The sequence below is a fragment of the Hippocampus bargibanti genome, linkage group LG13 (genome assembly GCF_051943395.1).
Source record: "Hippocampus bargibanti isolate YZ-2025 linkage group LG13, ASM5194339v1, whole genome shotgun sequence".
In the NCBI taxonomy this organism is placed as follows: Eukaryota; Metazoa; Chordata; class Actinopteri; order Syngnathiformes; family Syngnathidae; genus Hippocampus; species Hippocampus bargibanti.
Genome location: NC_142746.1, coordinates 5,187,138 through 5,212,935, shown reverse-complemented (window position 1 = coordinate 5,212,935; position 25,798 = coordinate 5,187,138). Strand labels below are relative to the sequence as shown.

Below are 25,798 nucleotides of genomic sequence, written 5' to 3'. Positions count from 1 at the left end.
CAGATTTTACCCTCAGGCATATTTAATAAAGTACCACTCTTTCTGAGACCAAATTCCATGAGCCTGTAGTCCATGTGACAAGAAGATAGTTTAACAATTGTGAAAACCGGGTGTGTTCATGTTAAAAAATATGAGGCAACTCAAATAGTCACAGGTCATTTAAAAACGGTTGAATTCTTGACGCATTTTCTAATTCATTTTGGTTTACATAGTTATTAAACACTGTCGTAAATAAACGCACACTAAATCATATTCCAGAGACTCGCTGACGTGCATTAACTGTGACCGCTCAGTCGGAGGCCAACAAACGTCATCAACTCAGTCAGACAGTCACATGACCACCACTCCGTTGTCATCGATGTTCCGCAGCACCAGCCAGCTAAGCTCATAGACGACTGTTCCTATTCCCAATTTTCGGTACATTTTCCCAACAATGGCAACATTGGTGGCAAACAGAGCGATGGACAACGGTCTGGCAGCAGCAGCGAGGACCCACACTCAAGCCGTGACCAGAAATTATATCTCTCAACCAAGGCTAAGTACGTACATTAACTAGCTGCTGCTTTAGCTATTGGCTAACACGAATGTCTCGATATATTTGACTTGAAGATATACAGTAGAAAACAAACGTGTTCATCTCTCTTGTTACAATGTTGACTTTAGGAGTACATTCCAAGTTGTGTGTGTTCAAAATAAAGACGATAGTCTGCTGCAGCATCATATGTGCAGTCTGAAATTATGATTAAGTGAATTCAAAATGAGCTAATGAGCTGTCGGAAACAACATACGTGCTATATAATAATTTAACACACGACTGTGTTGGGTGTATCGGGTTGGTGGTTATGTGTGTTTGTTTTTGACAAACTCAGGATTTGTGTCATAAATGTCATGTAGCAAATTAGCTAAGCTACACTGCAAGCTATTACTCAGTGTGGACAGCGTCTTATTTAGACAAACCGTATTCTTTGCGTTCCAACAATGAAATTAATTGATGTTTTTCAATTAAATTACTGTGTTGAGATTTATTCATGTAGTGGTAATATTTTTGTGGTGTCGGCACGATTGTCTTTGGCCTGCGATTTAAGGTTCTGTTTTAGCTTTAAGATGGTGTTGCGGTTCAGTCACCGTTGAGGATACTTCTAAAGATATTTCGATTGTGTGTGTTTCAACACTGCTCCTATTGTATATTTCCTGTCAAAATGTTACAATATTCGCACACTGTCAGTAAAACTCGGGAGAATGGCATTGGTTTCGTGAAGATTGAATGATGACGTTAATGTGTCATGTGACACAAGCACGAGTGTTGCTGCACCAGGGAGGTCACGTGACTGTCTTGAACAAAAAAAAACCTTAACTGAAAATGGACAAATATTGCGGTTTAAAGTCAGTGTTGAATCAGAGGGCGTTCCGCTTTCCTCACAACCTCTACACTTGCTTATGCTACATGTGCTTTATTTACTTGAAGTCAAGTGACGAGATGAGGTCAACTGTTAGATGTGATTGAGACTGTATAAGTCAAGTACTGTATATAGTGGGCGCCAGGTTCACACACCTCACCATTTAGAGGGACAACGTGTAATTTATTTTGGATTAGGGGTTGATTGTTCACTGTTTCAAAAAGCCTCAGTTAAATTTAATCAAATCAATGTATTGTCAGCAGTCGTCGGCCTTCTCACAAGAGGCTGCCATATTTCGCCACAATTTTTGTTCTTGGGATATCTCAAAAAAACAAACTTAGTGTACATAGTTCCTCAACATGATGAGTACAGCATTTGTATTAAGTACCATGCAGGTCATCATTTGAGGGAATATGTCGCTTTGGATTACATTTTCCTTGCACTTCTGCCAAAGTAGTTGGCGAATTGTTTGTCTCTCTCTCTCTCTCTCTCTCTCTCTCTCTCTCTCTCTCTCTCTCTCTCTCTCTCTCTCTCTCTCTCTCTCTCTCTCTCTCTCTCTCTCTCTCTATATATATATATATATATATATATATATATATATATATATATAGATATATATATATATATAGATATACAGTAAAGTCTCGTTATATCGATATCGGATATATCGATAGTCCCGGTTATATCGATACTATTTCTATGCACGCACGGAGACAATTACATGCAAACAGGGTCGGATATATCGATAGTCCCGGTTATATCGATATTTTTTCGGACTCCCTTGAATATCGATATAACGAGACTTTACTGTATATATAAAATCATTAGATCGATATTCTCGGGAGTCGGAAAAAATATCGATATAACTGGATGTGGCATGTAAATTTTCTCCTTGCGTTCATAGAACTGGTATCGTAATAAGCAGTACTATCGATATAACCGATATCGATATAACGAGACTTTACTGTATATATATATATATAAAAAAAAAAATCCTCGTCTCACCCACCATGGGTGGTGTCTGTCCACCTGTTCAGCTCGGGTCCTCTACCAGAGGCCAGGAAGCTTGAGGGTTCTGCGCAGTATCCGTGCTGTTCCCAGCACTGCGCTTTTCTGGACCGAGATATCCGATGTTGTTCCCGGGATCTGTTGCAACCACTCGTCGAGTTTGGGGGTCACTATATGTATATATATATATATATATATATATATATATATATATATATATATATATATATATATATATATATATATATATATATATATATATATATATATGTGTATATGTATATACAGTAAAGTCTCGTTATATCGATATTCAAGGGAGTCCGAAAAAATATCGATATAACCGGGACTATCGATATACAGTAAAGTCTCGTTATATCGATATTCAAGGGAGTCCGAAAAAATATCGATATAACCGGGACTATCGATATATCCAACCCTGTTTGCATGTAATTTTCTCCGTGCGTGCATAGAAATAGTATCGATATAACCGGGACTATCGATATATCCGATATAGATATAACGAGACTTTACTGTATCCGATCCTGCGCCGAACTGCATTAAACAAAAGCCGCCAAAAGAGGGCAGCCAAGCGCCATATAAGAAACGGAGCTGGCCATTAGCTCCCTTTTTTTTGGGTGAGAGATGTTTCCCCAATGTTGCCTCAAAATGGCACATATAATTCTTAAATGATTGTAAACATGTATGCTTTAATCTTCAGAACTACAGTGTATTTGAAACATATTCATAACTGAATGTGTAACAAGAAAGCATATTATCCGAATCTGAAGCCATTGTTTGGATTCACAAGCAATGCAAGACGTCTTGGCGTGAAGTCATTTTTATTTGCATTTGAATAAAAAGTGACATCGGCTGTCCTTTAATACACAGTATGGAATGTTAATAATTTTCAAAATCATCGCGCTTCAGCAGACAAAACAAGAAACATTGTTGCAAAAAAAGATTGCATTCATATACAGTACAGTGGGCATGTACATAACACAACAGGGAAACTGCAACGCTTACATCTTACTGTATTATGTATACAATTTAAAAAAGTCATCAATCTTCTTCTGCTTCCCATTTTTACCTTTTAACACAAACACTTCAATCTCGTCTGCTACACACGAGCTAGCGTCTGAAAATGAAAATGGCTCTGCTACACGGGTGCTGGGCACGTAACCAAGTCACCTGACCAAGTCGACCAATGGCGCGACTGATGGCGTGACACGTGACAAAGTCACACGGCCAAGTCGACCAATAGCGTGACCGATGGCGGCTCATGTGACCAAGTCGACCAATGGCGTGACCGATGGCGGCTCACGTAACAAGACAAGTGACCAAGTTGACCAATGGCGCGACGGATATATCGATATAAACAACAAAAATGGCCGGCGGGGGATGAAAAGGAGCACCGTAATAACCGGATTATCGTAATAACCGGGTATCGTACTAAACGGTACAAATTATACATAAAAAGACTAGAAATGTGCAAGGGAAATGAAAATAGTATCGTAATAAGCGGTACTATCGATATAACCGATATCGATATAACGAGACTTTACTGTATATATATATATATATATATATATATGTCCAATCACCAATCACGTGGCTTTAACCGTCGACTGGGGGCAGGGAATATAGGACAAAAAAAGTCAGCTGCCATTTCCTTGTTTGGAGAATGGGCTCGTTCACAAGCGACACATCACTCATTGTGGCAGCTCCGTGTGTAACCCGAAAAATACTTTGTATGCCAAGGTAAAACTTTCATAAATGTAACGTTCGTAAACCGAAAAGTTTGTAAGCCAATGGGTTACCCAGGTCTCACTGTATCAGCTCATTGGTTTCCGTGATCTTTCCGGTCGGGATCGCTCTCAGTGCTGAATTCACAGTTTCCATGAGACTTTCAGGTGGTACTTCACATAGCCGTTGTAATCGGTTTCTTGGTTCGCCCGTTTTCATTCTTGCCATTGGATTGGATTTGCCTTTATTAGTCTCGCAGTGGAGAAATTTACATTTCACAACAGCAAATTTATGAAAGAAATGAAAGTAGAAAAGCAAAACACAAAAAAAAAACTAAATAACAAATAACATGACAACACAAAGACACAGAGAGACATTCATTCTTAAGCACTTCCTGTACCCTCTTTCTTACATAAAGCAGTTCCAGATGAAAGAGGAGAGGATCATAGCATCTCTTCACCAGTGGATCAGGGACATCATGGTGGAATGTGTACGTCGACTACAAGCTAAATGTTGTGAGCAAACATGCAGCTGTAGCATCCATTGACGAAAAGAGAAAGAGAACAGTGGTACCTCGGTTCTCGAACGCCTCACAGTTCGATCAAAACGGAGTTCGAACAAGATATTCGAGATATTCTTGCTTCGTAGTTCCAACACCAATCGGTGTTCGAACACCAATACGACGCATGAGTGCGTACGCGAGGGTGGGGTGCGGAGCGGCGTACGGGTTTATCGCTCTCTCCGTGACCAACTGTTGTCACTTGCGGACGTGCTGCGTTTTGCTCTAGCGTTTAATATAGGTGTACGAAGAGTTTTAGCCCCTAATCATGCCTCCAAAGAAAGTGTTGCTAAAAGTGACAAAAGAAAAGTAGTGCGTACAACTATTGCATTTAAGAAAGAAATAATCGCAAAATATGAAGGAGGTGTGCGAGTGTCTGATATGGCTAGGGAATACAGCATGGCGAAATCTACGATCTGTACGATATTAAAGAATAAGGAGGCTGTGAAATCTAGTGATGTGGCTATGGGAGTGAGAGCAAATGTCATTGGATAGATATTTTAAGAAAAAAGAACATCCTGTAGCCGAGTCATCCGTAGCTGTCACGTTCCGAGCGAGAGTGACGTCAGCTGACTCGTCGGAACGTATTGGAATGTTTGGGATCCCAAAGCAGGCGGCAGAGATATACTACCCAAGCAGGATGTTTATTCACAAATAAAAGAAAACACAGCGAGTAAGAAGGCAGGGGGTGATCCGACCCGCTTACTACGCACAAAAGCAAATGGCACACGAGGGTGCAAAATTACGCAATCCCGGAAGATGACATAAATTTACGGGTTGCAGGGAAAATACCTCGGACCGGATACACTCGCGCATCGAAGGAAGAGTCCAGGTACGGTGGCGAGTTGAGTCAATCATCCGGCATTGGTGAGGTGATCGCGAACCGTATAAATGCCCCGTGTCCGTGATTAGAGAATTGACAGCAGGTGGAGAACGAGCCAGGCAGCCACGCCCCCCCCCCCCTCCCACCGCTACTGTGTGACACCATACATTTGATAAATGATTAATGACCGTGGTAACTAATGTTTCAAGATCTGGAGGTGGACATGTTTCATATTCTTGCTTGTATAGCTTCATATCCTCAACTATCTTGGGTCTCAGCAGTAGTATTTTATGGTCAGGACTGCTGGCAGGCCAGTCAAGTACCCACACTTTTAACAACAAAGGCAGACTGTTGTAACACATGCAGAATGTGGTTTAACATTGCTTTGATGAAATAAGCAGGGGCGTTCATGAAAAGACTTTTGCTTGTATGGCAGCAGCCATTAACATTAATGATGCGTTCACAGATGTGTAAGTTACGAATACCTTCAACACAGCGCCATACCATCACAGATGCTGGCATTTGAACGTTGCCTCCTCAATAGTCCGATAGATTAAAAAACGGAAATAATATTGTTGCAGCACAATAATTAGCATTAACCAACCATTAAATAATGTTTGAATTAATGGCTCAACATTTGATGTTTTTACCAGTCAAAAACAAGAAGTGAAATAGCCTGCACTATGAAGCAAATTATGTAAATGTTGACTGAGGAAGACATTTCAATACTTAAGGTATTGACGTGGGCACGTGCGAAGAGTTCATAAGATCATTGGCAAGATGCTTTTTGTGAAAAATGTCTTGACTTGTCAGAGCTCTCTGAGACACTAAGGTTCAAACCCATCCTGAGCTAGAACAAAATAAACAAATGAAGAATTTTTTTCCCCCATACCCAGTCTTTTCTTTCTGGCGGCCTTTGTCTCTCGTGTCAAACAGGACAAAAGCTATTAGTCCATGAAATGTTGGTCTTTGTTTTTAGTGTTGCATTCCGACATGAAGTGCAATGAAAAGACATGGAGCAAGGCACAGTACGGCTTTTGTGAAGACTTGATTAGTGGCAATAATGTCGTGATTATTTAAAGCCCCATCTGTCACTTCCAAAGTTATTTCTATAAAAGTTATCTAATTTGTATTCTAATTAGCCTGAAGCAACTCACTTTTTCAGGAACAGGGAGAGGGCTTCTGTTGTAGGCATCTGTCTGTCTTATTTGTGTCGGCAAGAACAGGAAGCAATCTACTTGAACAGTCTACTTATTACATGCCTACAGAAATCCCCGATTCCATTATTCAACTCTCCTTTGTTTTTTTTAGTCACGTTTGACAATGGTGATAATAAATCTCTTCGTTTCAAATGAGCTTTAGTAGTTGCTTTTATTAAAGTTTCAAACGATGTGTTTCCAGTAAGATAATTGCATTAAATTGGAACTGAATCAAAATGTTTACGAAATGTTTTATTCCTAAGTAGGGAAAGTGTAAGTATTAACCGAACTGATTGCCAATGGCAATATTCAATGTATTAACACATTTCGGCACCTACATTTTAAAAAATCTGACAGATGATTAAAACATATATATCCCCCCCCCCCCCCCCCCACCGCTACTGTGTGACACCATACATTTGATAAATGATTAATGACCGTGGTAACTAATGTTTCAAGATCTGGAGGTGGAAATGTTTCATATTCTTGCTTGTATAGCTTCATATCCTCAACTATCTTGGGTCTCAGCAGTAGTATTTTATGGTCAGGACTGCTGGCAGGCCAGTCAAGTACCCACACGTTTAACAACAAAGGCAGACTGTTGTAACACATGCAGAATGTGGTTTAACATTGCTTTGATGAAATAAGCAGGGGCGTTCATTTGAACGTTGCCTCCTCAATAGTCCGATAGATTAAAAAACGGAAATAATATTGTTGCAGCACAATAATTAGCATTAACCAACCATTAAATAATGTTTGAATTAATGGCTCAACATTTGATGTTTTTACCAGTCAAAAACAAGAAGTGAAATAGCCTGCACTATGAAGCAAATTATGTAAATGTTAACTGAGGAAGACATTTCAATACTTAAGGTATTGACGTGGGCACGTGCGAAGAGTTCATAAGATCATTGGCAAGATGCTTTTTGTGAAAAATGTCTTGACTTGTCAGAGCTCTCTGAGGCACTAAGGTTCAAACCCATCCTGAGCTAGAACAAAATAAACAAATGAAGAATTTTTTTCCCCCATACCCAGTCTTTTCTTTCTGGCGGCCTTTGTCTCTCATGTCAAACAGGACAAAAGCTATTAGTCCATGAAATGTTGGTCTTTGTTTTTAGTGTTGCATTCCGACATGAAGTGCAATGAAAAGACATGGATCAAGGCACAGTACGGCTTTTGTGAAGACTTGATTAGTGGCAATAATGTCGTGATTATTTAAAGCCCCATCTGTCACTTCCAAAGTTATTTCTATAAAAGTTATCTAATTTGTATTCTAATTAGCCTGAAGCAACTCACTTTTTCAGGAACAGGGAGAGGGCTTCTGTTGTAGGCATCTGTCTGTCTTATTTGTGTCGGCAAGAACAGGAAGCAATCTACTTGAACAGTCTACTTATTACATGCCTACAGAAATCCCCGATTCCATTATTCAACTCTCCTTTGTTTTTTTTAGTCATGTTTGACAATGGTGATAATAAATCTCTTCATTTCAAATGAGGTTTAGTAGTTGCTTTTATTAAAGTTTCGAACAATGTGTTTCCAGTAAGATAATTGCATTAAATTGGAACTGAATCAAAATGTTTACGAAATGTTTTATTCCTAAGTAGGGAAAGTGTAAGTATTAACCGAACTGATTGCCAATGGCAATATTCAATGTATTAACACATTTCGGCATCTACATTTTAAAAAAATCTGACAGATGATTAAAACATATATACAGTAAAGTCTCGTTATATCGATATCGGATATATCGATAGTCTCGGTTATATCGATACTATTTCTATGCACGCACGGAGAAAATTACATGCAAACAGGGTCGGATATATCGATAATCCCGGTTATATCGATATTTTTTCGGACTCCCTTGAATATCGATATAACGAGACTTTACTGTATTTAAATACTGAAGGGAACTATTAAACATCAGTTTGAAGTTATTCAGAAATTTGGTAAAATGTTACTTCTAGTAGAAAATATTACCATAGGTATCAGAATCAGAAAGTATTTAATAGTCCCAAAACGGGGACATTTGCAATCCACAGCAGCAAAATTGAAAAGGGGGGGGGGTCAAAAGATAAAACATTATTCTATGCACAAAAGAAAATATCAGGATACTGAAATGTACGACTGCACAAAAAGTTTCTTAACAAGAACTGTACATAGTATAAAAATATGTAAAAGAATAAAAATAGGTAGAATGAGTGCATCCTCTTTTCTCACACCAGCTACCTTCATGTCTTCTTTGATAACATCCACTCTTACAGGTCACCCTATGTTCCTGTCTCTTCTGAAAGAAAGTGTTCACAATAGCCATTTCCATCCTCTTAGCAAAGTCAACCACCATCTGTCCTTCAGAGTTCCTCATTTGGAGTCCAAAACTGCCCATCACCTCATCATCTTTATTTCCAGCGCCAACATGTCCATTGAAATCTCCACCAATTACAACCCTCTCATTTCTAGGGATGTTTTGTATGACTTCATCAAAGTCCAACCAAAATTTCTCCTTCTCCACCAACTCACATCTTACTTGTGGGGCATACCCACAAACAACATTTAACATCATACTTTCAATTTCTAACTTCAGACTCATCATTCTATCTTATACTCTTTTTACTTCCAAGACCTTCCTAACAAACTCCTATTTCAAGATAACCCCACTCCATTTCTCTTTCTGTCTTCACCATGATAGAAAAACCTGAACCCTTACCCTAAGCTTCTTGCCTTGCTCCTTTTCCACCTGTTCTCCTGGACAGACAGGATGTCCACCTTCCTTCTCTGCATCATGTTAACTAACTCGCTACCTTTACCTGTCATTGTTCTTACATTCAAAGTTCCTACCCTTCAGAATTCAAATCAGAGCGTGTGACAGAGGTTGCCATTCGTGGCGCCATCTTGGGGAAAAAAGTTCTTAGTTCTTGGAATTCCATTTCTCTCTTTTCCCTCGGGCACACCTCCCTCCTGTCCTTCGACCAACAGTAGTCCATTTTTCCACCGGCACCCTGAAGGTCAACAGTGCCAATGGCGGTCGTTGTTAACTCGGGCCTCGACCGATCCGGTATGCGATTCAGAGGTTTGATTCGCATATTCGATTTGGCAAAAATTTTACGTCGGATGCCCTTCCTGACACAACCCTCTGTATTTATCAGCGCTTGGAACTGACACAATAAGACACTGGCTTGTGTCCCCTTGTGGCTACATTTTTCAAAGGCAAGTTGATGTCCCAAATTTAAAATCTGTGAAGAAACTAAGTGACTTTTGTGGAAATTCAACATGTATCCCACAAATCTGTCATATTGTTGTAACCAGCCAAGTGGTATCAGTGTTAGATTTGTAGAGAAATAAATGATCCCGCAAGAGTCGGTGTTCTATGCATCCTACATTGATACATGCTCAAAATTGATCTGATTTGACAGCCACAGAAAGGGGTTTAATGGCCGGAATGAAAAGCAGAGTGCTGAACTTGTGCGATATAAATTGATTGGCTCTAAAATTACCTTATTAGTTTAACTTTGGATGCAGGTCTAGAAGAAATTAATTAAATCAAAGGAATGAATGCACTGTGGCCCCAAATCCAAACTGCCTTAAAGTCACAGATGGGGCAGTTGGAAAGATGTCATTTGCATTAACTTGTTGTCGTTCAAGGAGACAGTGATTACAGTATATAACAGTTTGATCCTATCAGTGTTATCGCTGTGTGCTTAGACTAGCTACCGAAAGTGAGCACATCATCCTGACTGTCAACAAAGTGATTATATGGACAGATTCCTGATTGAGATCTTATAGTTGTGTCACCATTCCCTGCATACCAAGCTGTCATAAAAAGTAGGTGGCAAAGAAGATTGTTCATGATAACAATACTGTCAGACATAAGGAAACAGAGTCATTCTCTGTTTTATGTAAATGTTTTTTTCCCGTGTTAATATTGACTTTTTTATTTTATTAATTCCAGAAATATAGGACCGGTATATCATGTTCTTCGTCTCCCCAAGCATACCTTACTTTTATAGTCTGCAGCGCTTTTTTAAAAGCTATTTCTTTAAAATTATGGACTGCAATTTTTCAACAGGCCTGATGTGCGTGCAAAGTTTGTGTTTTTATGCATCTTGTGCTTTCAAATATTTTTTCTTTGTGCATCACCACCATAATGAAAGAGGTACAGGGGGGCATTTCTACCAAAACAATGACTTCACAGTGGTCACCACACCTGGGCCCTAAGCTTGTCACTCGATCAACCATGAAATCATTTGCCAACATCGAAACAAACATGGTGTGGTGAGTCAGAGGACATGTACTGAACGTCATGATGATGGTTAATGTGTGTTGGGGGGATAAGGTGTGGATAAGTGCGGGTTTTTGAGGCAATTAGCATTCCCACTTTCAGTGGGGCTGTGAGAATCCCTTGTAGTTGAGGCTAAGATGAGAATTTGAAGCTGCACATCACAGCAGCCACTGCTTTGTTGCACTCATTTATTGTTAGAACAGTGGCGCCCCATCTCCATCCCATATCCAGCCTCCTTGCCCCCCTCCATTCCCCCTTTTAGCTGGAAAATCGAATTGTGTTGGAATGCTATGTGCCTCTTTTCTCTGGCACTTGAATGGCCTCTTCAGTATTTCACACCAAGGTGTCCTTCAGGGTGCGAGGTCAGGCTACCAAAACAGCCTCTAGTGGCAGATTAGGACCAATTAACATCTTTGTTCACAAAGGCCTTGGCAGTTGAACAGGCTGCAGGGTGACCGACACTGTGGTTGCCTGCCAAGCCAAGAGACCGCTACACTTGAGCTGAAGTAGAAAAGAGGGGTGGAAAAAGTTTTCAAAACCTAATGGGAATTGTTGCTACTTCACAACTCATGACCATGTAGTCGATGGAGTAATGGTGATTGTTTTGAAGTGAGATCAAACTACCGTCAGCAGCACATAATGGCCTACAAAGAAGTGCTTTGGTGATATTTTTTATTATATGGGAAAGGTACAACTACATATTTAAGTTTTACACACACGCATACATACACATACGCACACACACATACACACACACACATGCATGCACACACAATTGCACGTGGGCTTAGTGCAACCTGCCACGCCACAAGGATTTCAAAGAAATCTTAAAAACCCTTGAACAACCTGTGATTTAATTTTTTAATATGTTTATTCTTCACAAGGATAAGAAGCCATTTACAACATTTGACAGACGACACTAAATTTGATGATTTTAGTGGTTTACCTAAACACTCATCTTGCATTGATGAAATACATTTGACAATTAAAAAAAAGAGGGATAGAGATGCAAAAAGGCAGACCAAAGAAGGTGCTTCACAAAAAGTAGTAAGAGGGAAGGGAGCGACACGGACATGAGGATTTCACAGGAAAAATCGTTACCGGTACTATGTGGTTTCTGCATCGTCATTTTGACAACCCAAAAAACACTTGTTGACTGTATGCAATCAAATCTCTCCTGTGTGATCGAGATTTCACTGCGCCTGAATGTGTCTTTGTGGTGTGGTGTGTGTGTTTTGTTTGTTCTGATTTCTAATTTTCGTTTTTTGTGTTTTTTTCAGTGCTGGGGGGCGGAATAGATAAACGTAATATGCGCATGCGGGTTGCTATTTTTGTCCGCAAACTGAGAAAGTGTGCGGATGACATTATGAGATGGCGCCGAAAAAAAACCAGCACAAACGTCTAAAAATTACAACATTTAAGACATGACAATGCCAGTGATTGTTAAGATGAATTGTACGAAGAGTGTATCACAAAACACAGCTGTGATGTATTCACAGAACATGAGAGATAGATACCATGAGAGGCACAATTTTGAGGCAAGTATTGAAGTTGGTCATTAGATCTAAAGCAGTGGTTCTTAAACTGGGTTCGATCGAACCCTAGGGGTTCGGTGAGTCAGTCTCAGGTGTTCGGTGGATCGTCCGCCGCAGCAGTCCACCGCTGAGTCTAGTCTGCGGTTAGTGGGCACAGTCATTGGAAGTGTCCTGCGCTGAGATTTCCTACCGGGCCGCTTTGCTGTCGCTGGTTTATGCAGCAGAGTGAGACCTCCCTATCAGACCGCTTGAAGATGGCTGCATGTGTGTCTGAGTGAGGCTCTGTAACATTTTAATACATGCACACTATTGTCTGGCAAAAAAAAGAAAGTGGTCGGACGAATATGTAAAACATGGATTTACACGTATCATGGAATGTGACGGTAGTCGACGTCCCATCTGCATGATTTGCAATGCCAAGTTGAGCAACTCTAGTTTCGCACCTGCAAAAATGAAGGAACACTTCTTGAAGCTGCATGGAGAAGGGGAATACAAAAACAACGCAAGTTCATGCACTGTTGGTTTTGTTATTGGAACAAAGTGATATGAATCAACAAAGTGATTTTAATGCACAATTTATTTTGCGCACCAGTAAAAAAACATTTTATTTTTTAGTAAAGAAGGGATCGGTGAATGAGCATATAAAACTGGTTGGGTTCGGTGCCTCCAACAAGATTAAGAACCACTGATCCGATCGAAGGGCTCATCGCGATGAAAAATATTATGAGACAGTCTTGGTAGCCATCAATATTTACATCAGTATTACTCAGTGGAGGACCGACAGAGCCTATCTTTTAACATTCAAGATGATTGTGTTGTTGGTTGAAACTAGTAATATATATACAGTACGTATGTCCACCTACAAACTTTTGTCAAATGGAAATTCCCTCATCCGGATTAAAAGCCTATGCATTAAAATTTCGGTGATGATATTACATTAGCAATCAATTCACAACAATCTATTAGCATGAGTTTTACTGGAATCAGGACCAATTTAAAAAAATATCATTCATTTAAATTTGCATTCTGGATTTTGTGGCATCTAAACCGAGAGGACCACTAATGACCGTGGAATGCATCCGATTACTCCCTAGAGTAAATTGCTTGTGGCTTGACAAATAATCGGGTAAACAAACATTTACTGTGCTTCACCTGTTGCTGTGCTAACAACCACATGATAACCTGACCGCCAATTAGTGATACGGCGAGTTCCATAGCGCTAACTATGGGCATCAAACACTTAGAAGCATCCTGTGGCTGGCTTTTAAAGTTGGTTGTACCACATCGGTGAAAAAAAAGGTTGTAATGGCTATGCCCAATCTTTATGTAATGATCTTTCGGCTGTAATGTTACTAGTTTTCCACCAATTGACAGTTGTGTGTAAATGTACAGAAAAAAATATGTTTTGTTTTTTCATGTCCATCATTTGATGTCAAACAAATATTTTCAGTGAACAGCAAATGTTATGGAAATAGCCACACTGATTCAACACCTTTGGATTGGATTGGATATTGGATTGGATATGCCTTTATTCGTCTCACAGTGGAGAAATTTACATTTCACAGCAGCAAAGTGATGAAAGGAATGAAAGTAGAAAAAAAATACATAAGCTGCTGGAAAGGCAGCCACTCTCGCGGCGCCGTCTTGAAGTCAAAAGAACAAAAAAAAAAACTAAATAACAAATAATATGACAGAAAAGAGACAATATGACAAAACAAAGACACAGAGAGACATTCATTCTTCAGGACTTGCTGTACCCTCTTTGTGATGACATGAAGCAGTTCTGGATGAAAGAGGAGAGGATCAAAGCGTCTTTCCACCAGTGGATCAGGGACATCATGGTGGAATGTGCACGTCGACTACAAGCTAAATGTTGAAAGCAAACACGCAGCTGTAGCATCCATTGACGAAAAGAGATTGTCTCACATCTCCTGTTCCAATCTGCTTCAATTCCAATCCGCAACAGCTCGACATACGCATCGGCGCTCTGCGCTGATGCTCCTTTCTTCTTATCGCGGGTTCCTCAAGCCATGCATCCATCCAGCCGCAGACTGTCCAACAGCACTGGCCTTTCCACTGAACAAAGCGCGGCTGTGAAGACGCTGCCCATTACAGGCGCAAAAAGCACAATGGCCCCTGTGGTGTCCAGCGATGGCAGTCAAATGGCTCCGACATCCTCCCATTCAAAAACAGTACTGGCATATTCATGCTATACCACAAAGGCGCAACCGCTCAGCACAGTCTCCACCTTGATGAATGTCGTGGTCAAAAATGCTGAAAAACAATCCGTATCCGTTCCACACGACGCACAACAACACAAAGTGACAAAAGAAAACACAAAACAAGACAAAAACAACCAAAAAAAAGCAAGGCTCATGAGAGCACTTGCTGAGGCTGCCTACTCGGGCGCCATCTTGGACTTCTATATTTGGAGGGGAGTGAAGGATAATGTGAAAATGCATATTTGAGTCAAATTTAATTCACCTCCTTGGCAGGCTGTTACTGGATATGCTATTAAGATGCTGTATATGTACAGATTGTGAGGTTTCTATTTAATTATGTGGACCAATTTCCCCAACATTATCATTACTATCATCATCCTCCATCAGGAAATACTGTCGCTGTATGTATCTCTTGAAATTTTCTGGCAATTTGTTGGGTCTAAGTGTGGTTATTATATCTGAAAAATCACACATCTTCCATAGCATTCACATGAAGAAAGGGTCAGTTAATGCTTGAAATCTTACAGGACTTTCCATTAAAGCATGTTTTCTGCTGCTCAAAAAGGGCATGCATGGTTGTCTGCTGTTATCTTATTTCTGAGCATGTTGAATTGTGTTCTGACGTAAAGGCATGATGTCATTGTTTTGTACAGGCTATTGTAACTTAGAATATTTCATTAATTATTTTAAACTAGTTGTTCTGCAAGGAGACGTCAATTCTTACATGGGTAATGACTGTGAGACCTGGAATGACATGATTTGAAGGGATAACCCCTATTGTGTATTTGGCACAAATTAGCCCTAATGAACACCATATTGAAACGTATGGGTGTCAATCTGGATGCTTGGCACCAGTTCGCCCTATGCTGTAGTTTGATGATCCTTTTTCGTAGTTCTGTCGTTGGATTTGCGCCTTTGTGTTCAATTCGGCGGCCCGGTAGTCGAGTGGTTAGCACACCGGCTTCACAGTGCAGAGGTCGCCGGTTCGCGTCCCGGTCCGGCCTCCCTGTGTGGAGTTTGCATGTTCTCCCCGGGCCCGCGTGGGTTTTCTCTGGGTCCTCCGGTTTCCTCCCTCACTCCAAAAACATGCATGGCAGGCAGATTGACCACTCCAAATTGACCCGAGGTGTGAGTGTGGGAGTGACTCTCGTACGTCTTTGTGTGCCCTGAGTTTGTCTGGCAACCATTTCAGGGTGTCCCCCGCCTCGTGCCCGAAGACAGCTGAGATAGGCTCCAGCACAGATGCCGCTTCCAAGTCCATTGGTTGCTTTAAACCAGAAGTGAAAATTACAAATACAGTCATAATTATATTACGTTTGGTTGAGTGCCATGTAGACCCATCACACTTAATTAGACAACTAACTCTAGTTTGAAAATGTTCTTTCTTTCAGCCTATTCTACAGTGTCAGGAGTGAATGGACCCTTAGTGATTTTGGATAATGTCAAGGTGAGGTGACTTCAATTGTTTTCTACACTTCATTCAGATAAGATTGTCATGAAAATACAAATTGACTTCTCTTCTTCCTCTGCATTTTTTACTTGATTATTGGGTTGCAAATTAAAATATATTAATTGCATGGCAACAATACTGATTCATTTACATTTAGTGTTAAATTACCTCTTCCTAAAATGTTTAATTTTGGAAAATATTTTAGCTGCATATTTACAGGACAACTGACGTCTCCGAACAAGTTGTGTCCATAATTCGTAAAATGGCTTCAAATGACTTCTACTGAGCGTATTTTACAAAGATTCAACCGCATATAGCTATATTTTATGTTTTAAGACTCGCGGTGAATATTCCGGAAGTCTTGTTTTTGAGTTGAGTTGAGTCTGTACGTGACATCACTGAAGGAACGCCCCTGACCGTAAAAAAGGACACATTGTAGCAGTCCTTCCATCACGTCAATGCATTTTGCTGTGCTTGTTTGGTCTGAAAATGTTGTGTTGCACCAAAAAGAGCCAAAAGTGGGCGACCAAGCTCCATATAAGGAATTTATCAGCCTGTGGAAACGGGCTGATTAATTCCTCACAGGTGGTTGGTCGCCATTTTCTGCCTCTTTTTTGGTGATACATTTCCCCCCAATGTTGCCTCAAAATGGCACTGAATAAATTATTTAATCAATTGCAAACATGTATGCCTTCCTCTTCAGAACTATTTGAATCATATTCATAAATGGATGTGTAACAAGAAAGCATTTTCTCCGAATCTGAAGCCATTGTTTTGATTCTCCAGCAATGCAAGACGTCTTGGCGTGACGTAACGAACTGGGGGCGGGACTGAAAATGCCCAATTCGCAGCTCAATTTTTTGCAGATTTTGGACACTTTGTCATTTTTATAGGTGTTTTGCATTTGAATAAAAAAATCATACTGCGTGTTTTGGGTATTTCAGATGCTATAAAACGTTTTTCTGATGTCAGTTAGGAAACAAAAATGTGATGTCGGTTGTCCTTTAAGAGCATGTATAATGCTTCTGTGTGCTTGCTTGAAGTAAAAAATTAACTTATACTATATTATAACTAATAATTCCATTTGTTTTTATGTTAACTGTTTCAACTAGTTCCCTCGATATGCCGAAATTGTTCACCTGACTTTGCCTGATGGCACAAAAAGGAGTGGTCAAGTCCTTGAAGTCATCGGTAGCAAGGCAGTTGTTCAGGTGAGACACCCGTTTACCCCCATTGTGTTTTGAGTTGTTTTTTTGGCCCATAAAACCATCCAGGTTAGGTTTTTCTGTAATACATGCAATTTGTTAAGATTTTTTAGTCATTTGACTTTTTGCCATCCTTTGATTGCTGTTTTAATGATTTAACTGCCTCAGTCACGCAAGATCAAAGTCGAGGCCCCGGGGCCAAATCTGGCGCACCACATCATTTTATTCGGCCCGCGAAAGCAAATCAAGCATGTTAAGTGCCATGATGCTTGTTAAAGTCCGAACCAATTTCTCAAATGGATGTATGTAAACCACAATAACAGTGATTATTCTTGACTTCGGATTTGAATACTAGTAATTCATGAATTTGTTGTGTGTTCTGTATGTAATATGAGGAGGAGATGAAACATTGTCATGGTTTTCCCAAATTAATAACGGCCCTCGAGAGGAAAGCGTAACTACAATGTGGTTCGCGGCAAAAATGAGTTTGACACACCTGCGCTAGATGGTCATTACAGGGTAACCCGAGTTCTATTTCAGTTTTATCTCATCCCACTTCCACAGAATAAATCCTTTCCTCTCCTGGACCACTGGAAAATAAATAAATAATCGATCCTGTCATGTACCGGTAAAATTGACCCATCACGTAATTGTCCCATTCAGCATGACTCCCACTCCTGTGCTTTTCCCAAAGTGGGGTTCGTTGACAGATTAAAAAATCAAAGTTGCAATTTACCCATTTATTGAACAGCGACTGACTGCTGACTGCTTTGTATTAAATCTCTGTGAATCTAATGTATACTGTCGAATCAAGCGATTTAAACGGCTTTCTGAATCTGTTGCACCCCAAATGTGAACGTGTGCATTTGAGTGTCCACTCTTTCACAGCAGCGAGCAAGATGACCGAAAACGGGAGAGTTGGATAGGTCGCGTGTGATAAAGTCATTATTAATGAAGCAGGAATCAAGTAAAAACAAGAAGGTTCTTTAATCTGGGGACGGCACAAATTGTGACCCCCCTCCCGCCACCACCCCGAAGCACCGGCAGGGGGAAATATCCAAGAGGAAAAGAGAGAGGCATGTTGGGGCATGTTGGGCTTTTATAAAGACGGACAGGATGTGACGTCACGTAAAGGCGGATAGGATGTGACATGGCAGGAAGTCCAAGAAAAACAAAATGATGCGAAAGGAAATAGAAAATATGTTTAAAATGTCCGTATAGCGAATTGCCTTAACAGCGTGGCTTAATGTTGATGACATATGGAAACACATACATTTAAATCACCATTTATCAAGTTTGAAAAACTCATTTACCTTTGCCCACATTATATTTACGGTTTCCTCTTGAGGGCCGTTATGAATTTGCTGAAACCATTAGAATGTTAATTCCCTCCACATATTACATAGAGCGCACAAAACATAATGTATAACTAGTTTTCAAATCTGTAGTCAAGAATAATGACTGTTATTGTGTTATTGTGTTACATATTACAATTTGAAATTTTGGTTCGGACTTTACCAAGCATTTTGGAATTTCACAAGTTTTATTTACTTTGACGGGCTGAATAAAATGGTATGGCAAGCCTGATTTGGCCCCCGGGCCTTGACTTTGATACCTGTGCTCTAAAGCAAAACCACAAGTCATCTTTTACTTCTCTCCTGTGTTGGTTGAGATCTAAATATTTTGACATCAGGACCGTTGAACTATAGTTAAAAAAATGTTATTTTTATATGGGGATTTATTTTAATCACAGGAGTTTTTCTGGAAGGTCATTTCTCATACAGCTTCAGTTTCTATTTGGAGACTATGTGTGACAACCCAACCAATATACCAACTCTTTTTTTTAAGAGCCATATGTTGCCTGTTTTCGATCTCTTCTTACTCCAACAGCTGATTCAATTCATTTGAAGCTTTTACAGAGCTTACTGATAAGCTGCAATATATGTTGAATAAGGTATCCTGATAATCTTTTATTTTGCGTTTTCTCAGGTGTTTGAGGGAACATCAGGCATTGATGCCAAGAAGACAGCCTGCGAGTTTACTGGCGATATCCTGCGTACACCAGTTTCTGAGGATATGCTTGGTATGAAGACCATAGTAAATGTAGCCACACATCATTATGTCAGGTTGCCAATTGAGATTGTCTGCTTCCGTACAAAACCTGGGAACCGACACATTTTCAGCTTGTGAGATTATAAAATGACAGAGTACAAATGATTAACCAACTTTATTCATTTAGTCGGCAATATGTATGAGTTTAGTATTTTTTTATTGGGTGGGTTGGGGTGTTATGGTAAGTTTATTTGTGTGCGTACATATATATATATATATATATATATATATATATATATATATATATATATATATATATATATATATATATATATATATACAGTAAAGTCTCGTTATATCGATATTCTTGGTAGTCCGAAAAAATATCGATATAACCGGGACTATCGATATATCCGACCCTGCGCGCACGTAATTTTCTCCTTGCGTTCATAGAAATAGTATCGTAATAAGCGGTACTATCGATATAACCGATGGGGTTGGGGTGGGGGTGAAAGGATAGAAAACAAGATATTCTAAGCATAACCAAATAAAAACATACAGCACAGATTAAATTAATGTCCTCTCGGACCCAGCGTGCAAGGCACGAATAATGTGGCTAAAAAAGACAGACAATTGACAACAGACAATACATATAATTCCTGAATCTAAAGTGAGGTAGTGTCGTATGTAAAGTGAGGTAGTGACGTATATAAAGTGTGGTAGTGACATATGTAAAGTGAGGTAATGTCGTATGTAAAGTGACGTAGTGTAGTAATCCAAAAACAAACACAAAAAAAGGTTAAAGTGAGGTCTTGCAGAAAAAAAAACAAAAAAAAACTTATGTACTGTCTATAATCCATACAATGCAGTGTTCTGACTTTTTTAATCTAATATTTGATCAAAACTATTTTGAATTGGTATTGATTACGGGTCTATTATGATGCATGATATTGAATTATTGCTCGCAAGACCAATAATTTTCATTGTTGTACTTATTCACTGCCATTGATGGGCATTTTTATCAATGACATAACCCTGGGAGGGCTGTCACTAATTGAATTGATGTAAGTCACCGGCACTCCCTTCTTGAGCTGGTATTGCACCATCTACTTAATCGGCATTCCTGCTTCAAATGGTTGTTGATATTTTTGCTGCACTTCACATGGAATTCTAAAACTTTAGCAAAATAATAATCAAAGTTTAAAGTTGTTTTCTCTAATTATCTATGATGCTCAAGTCTCAATAAATGTGATTATCTCACAATTACACAAGGTAACACATTTGAATTGCAGTAAAAAATAAATAAATGATAAGCCGACTTTTGTTTTTCAAGTATCAATAATAATGTCCATGAAGTCAGAATTTCGATGCTTATTACTCCCCATTCACTCATAAGAGGCATTCTTAACTATTTAGCGTCTAACATTAAATTAGAATATTCTTTATATGCAAATAAATGCATTAGTTGATCCAACAGTCTCAGTATCCTATTGACAGAAAGGAAAATCCCTTCTCTTTCAGGGCGGGTGTTCAACGGTTCTGGCAAACCAATTGACCGCGGACCCAGTGTTCTGGCTGAGGACTATTTGGACATTATGGGTACCTGCTCTTTATCATATGTATTTATTTTATTTTGTCCGGTGGTTGGGCAATGAAATAGCTATCGATCGATAGATTGATCGATCGATCTATCTATCGATGGATGGATGGATGGATGGACGGACGGATGGATGGATATAAAACCAAGTTCCCATAACAGTGGCAGACATATATGAAAAACTGGACAGTACCAGTCCCAGATTTGGTCCACACCCACAGGCTAAAGAAACTCTCCACCCTCCATGAGCACACCAAGCAGCACAAATGAGCCAGTTGTTGAGGGATGGTACTCACCCAGGACGGCTTACCGAGGGGCGAATGATCCTGATGGATTCCTCAAAGGGTGCAGTCCCATTCAACTATTGGCCAATAACCTGGTGTTGCCACAAAGTTGAAGCTTATGTCAGGCATCATTGTAGATAAGACCTCTATGTGCCCTCTGCCCGTCTCACCACGATGGGTTGCAGAGCTTTCAGCCGCTCTGCTCCCAAACTCTGGAATTCTCTTCCACCCAACATCCGCAATATTGACTCCCTCCCTATTTTCAAGGCTCACCTCAAAACCCACTTGTTTAAAATTGCTTTCAATGTATAGTTCTATCTGCTATTTTATTATGTATCATTTTACTTATGGTTTCATTGTTATGTGCTTTGTTTTATTTTTTTTATTGTAAAGTGTCCTTGGGTGTTTTGAAAGGCGCTTGAAATAAAATGTATTATTATTATAAGTAGATACATTGATCAATGCATGAGTGAAGCACAGAAGGACAGTGGTAGAGATACCAGAGGAGCCAAACATCAGCTACTGGTTGACAGAACAGTTGCACAAGATATATAGTGATACCCCAGTTTACAAATTTAATTGGTTACCAGAAAGTGTGTGTAAGGAAAAAAGTTCGTCTGCCGAGCATTAAAAATGAGAATAATCCGTTCCCAGGTCCCCATAAAACATAATTCTCTATTAAAAAAGCCTTAAAACTACACAAAATATACCTTATTTTATGTATAATAAATTTGGTATTTGATTGTAATTAAAGAAATAAACTGTACTTTATCTTTATCTTATGAGCTCCTTCTTCTGCTCGACCGTAATTTTCTTTTGTGGCATTTTAGGCTTAGCACGAGCCTGTGGTCGGGTCTTTTTTGTTCCCATAAAGGCAAAAGTACTCCACTCGATAGCAAACCATATCTGCACTCAAGGAGAGGGGGTGACGACCACCTACTGTAGCGCTGTTCGACCGTGTGGTTTGAAAAAAGTAGTCCGCCAGCCACCGTGGCGCTGTGTGGTTTGGTTCGTCCGCCGAAAACTAGTTTGTATGCCAAGATTATATTCTCGCGAATTTAATGTTAATAAGGTGAAAAGTTCTTTAGCTAAAGCGTTTGTAAGCCGAGGTATCACTGTACTTTTATGTCATTCTTGTTGAGTATGGTCTTAGAGCTTAAAACATTTGCACCGGACAATACTGTGAATTCTGTCTGCACCACATGATCAGGTGTACCTTTGTTTTGAGCAACTTAAAGCAAAACTATGTGTTTATTGTCCAGGTCAGCCCATCAACCCTCAGTGCCGCATCTACCCTGAAGAAATGATCCAAACTGGCATCTCTGCTATTGATGGCATGAACAGTATTGCAAGAGGACAGAAGATTCCTATTTTCTCCGCCGCTGGGTTACCCCACAATGAAGTGAGACCAGTCATTCTCAGTTATTTTTTACTCAGCCACAAATGAAGGAACAACTATTGCCACCCCCTTTTTAACTCTCACATAAGATGGTAAAAACGTTCTCAAAATAGTGCTCCTAGACTAACTTAAATCCATGAACTCAGTTTTAAAGGTAAAAGGTCACCCTAAATTTTCTCTCCACTGTGGTCTGCGCATTCACTAGTCAAAACACTGCATTCTGATTCATATTTCCTTTGTGGAATACGGCCCACAAAATCCACCTCCCCTGAGAATTTGCTCAGCGTTTCTGAATTCCTGCGTACTGACCAATCACCGTTCACGTTTCCACAAACTGCGCCATGATTTGATTGGATTGGATTTGCCTCGCAGTGGAGAAATTTACATTTCACAGCAGCAAAGTGATGAAAGGAATGAAAGTAGAAAAACAAAATACGATCAAAGCGTCTTTCCACCATTGGATCAGGGACATCATGGTGGAAGGTGCACGTCGACTACAAGCTAAATGTTGAAAGCACGCAGCTGTAGCATCCATAGATGAAAAGAAATTGTCTCACCTCCTCCATCTCCTGTCCCACATAAATCTGCTTCAATTCCAAGCCGCAACAGTTCCACATACGCATCGACGCTCTGCGCTGACGCTCCTTTCTTATCGCGGGCTCCTCAAGCCGCAGACTGTCCACCAGCACCGACCTTTCCGCTGAACAAAGCGGGGCTGTGAAGATGCTGCCCATTACAGGCGCAAAAAAGCACAATGGCCCCTTTGGTGTCCAGCGATGACAGTCGAATGGCACCGACATTCCTCCCATTCAAAAACAGTACTGGCACATTCATGCTGCCGAAACGGCGCAACCGCTCAGCACAGTCTCCTCCTTGATGAATGTCGTGGTCAAAAATGCTGAAAAACAATCCGTATCCATTCCACATGATGCACAACAACACAAAGTGACAAAAGAAAACACAAAACAATACAAAAACAACAAAAAAAAGCAAGGCTCATGAGAGCACTTCCTGACGGCTGCTCGGGCGCCATCATTGGACTTCTTCAATGATTGGACATTACCTGATTCCTGAATAACTAATATCAATTTCAGTCAACACCAAGTAGCAAAATGACCGTGCTCTAAGATGGACAAGTTATATATATATATATATATATATATATATATATATCTTCTTCTCTTTCTTTCGGCTTTTCCCCTCAGGGGTCGCCACAGCGAATCAGTATACTCCATCTATCCCGGTTTTGTGCATCCTCTTCTCTCACACCAGCTACCTTCATGTCCTCTTTGACCACATCCATAAACCTCCTCTTCGGTCTTCCTGTCGGTCTCCTGCCTGGCAGTTCAAGGCTCAGAATCCTTCTCCCTATATAGTCACTCTCTCTCCTCTGGACATGTCCAAACCACTCTGACTTTCTCTGCAAAGCCTCTAACATGAGTTGTCCCTCTAATGTACTCATTCCTGATCCTATCCAACCTGGTCACTCCCAAAGATAGATATATATATATATATATATATATATATATATATATATATATATATATATATATATATATATATAGTAAAAGTCTCGTTATATCGATATTCTAGGGAGTCCGAAAAAAACCGGGACTATCGATATATCCGATATCGATATATCGAGACTTTACTGTGTATATATATATATATATATATATATATATATATAGTAAAAGTCTCGTTATATCGATATTCTAGGGAGTCCGAAAAAAACCGGGACTATCGATATATCCGATATCGATATATCGAGACTTTACTGTGTGTGTATATATATATATATACAGTATATATATATATACGATATAACGAGACTTTACTGTATATATCTATATATATATATATATATATATATATATATATATATATATATATATATAGTGTCATCATGACATGATTTTTTTTCCTTAGAACCTTTATGAGCTGCTGGAAAGGCAGCCACTTTCGCAGCGCCGTCTCGAAGTCAAAAGAACAAAAAAAAACTAAATAACAAATAATCTGACAACACAAAGACAATATGATAAAGTAAAGACACAGAGAGTCATTCATTCTTAAAGGACAACCGACGTCACGTTTTTGTTTTTTAACTGACACCAGAAAAATGTTTTATAGCATCAAAATACCCAAAACATGCAGTATGATATTTTTAGTCAAAGGCAAAACACCAATAAAAATGACTTAAAGTGGCCAAAATCTGCAAAAAATTGAGCTGCGAAATGGGCATTTTCAGAAAGTCCGGCCCTCATTTCGTGACGTCACGCCAAGACGTCTTGCATTGCTTGTGAATCAAAACAATGGCTTTAGATTCGGAGAATATGCCTTCTTGTTACACATTCAGTTATGAATATGATTCAAATAGTTCTGAAGAGCAAAGCATACATGTTTGCAATCGATTAAAGAATTAATTTGGGCCATTTTGAGGCAACATTGGGGGACAATCTCACAAAAAAAGAGGCACAAAATGGCGACATCCTGTGGCCACCTCCGTTTCCACAGGCTGATAAATTCTTAAATGGCGCTTGGACGCCCTCTGGCGGCTTTTGGGTGCAACACGAGGTCCCCTGACCAAACAACTACAGCAAAATACATTGACGTGATGGAAGGACAATGCGGCAATGCGTCCTTTTCACCGTCAGTGGGTGGTCCTTTCGTGACGTCACGTACGGACTCGTCAACAACTCAAAAACAAGACTTCCTGAATATTCAGCGTGAGTCTTAAAAGGTAAAACATAGCTATATGTGGTGGAATCGTATTAAAATACGCTCAGTAGAAGTCATTTGAAGTGATTTTACAAATTATGGACACAACTTGTCCGGGGACGTCGGTTGTCCTTTAAGCATCATTTCATGTATAAGCGCCTTTCAAAACTCTCAAGGACACTTTACAGTCACAGGATATTTTTTTCTGCGGGTTCTGACAACACAAAGACACAGAGAGTCATTCATTCTTCTGTACCCTCTATGTGACATGAAGCAGTTGTAGATGAAAGAGGAGAGGATCAAAGCGTCCTTTTCAGCAGTGGATCAGGGA

General features: G+C 39.7%; 1 protein-coding gene across 1 annotated transcript in view; it reads left to right on the top strand.

Moving 5' to 3' along the window:
• The first annotated feature begins 330 nt into the window (after positions 1-330).
• Positions 331-25,798, top strand: part of atp6v1b2a (ATPase H+ transporting V1 subunit B2a) — a 40,966-nt gene continuing 15,498 nt past the window's right edge. The window contains exons 1-6 of the mRNA XM_089012064.1: positions 331-539; positions 16,154-16,209; positions 17,325-17,423; positions 19,407-19,500; positions 20,991-21,068; positions 22,613-22,752. Of these exons, the coding sequence (XP_088868190.1) occupies positions 434-539; positions 16,154-16,209; positions 17,325-17,423; positions 19,407-19,500; positions 20,991-21,068; positions 22,613-22,752 (573 nt within the window). The 5' untranslated portion in view covers positions 331-433. The remainder of the gene's footprint in view (positions 540-16,153; positions 16,210-17,324; positions 17,424-19,406; positions 19,501-20,990; positions 21,069-22,612; positions 22,753-25,798) is intronic.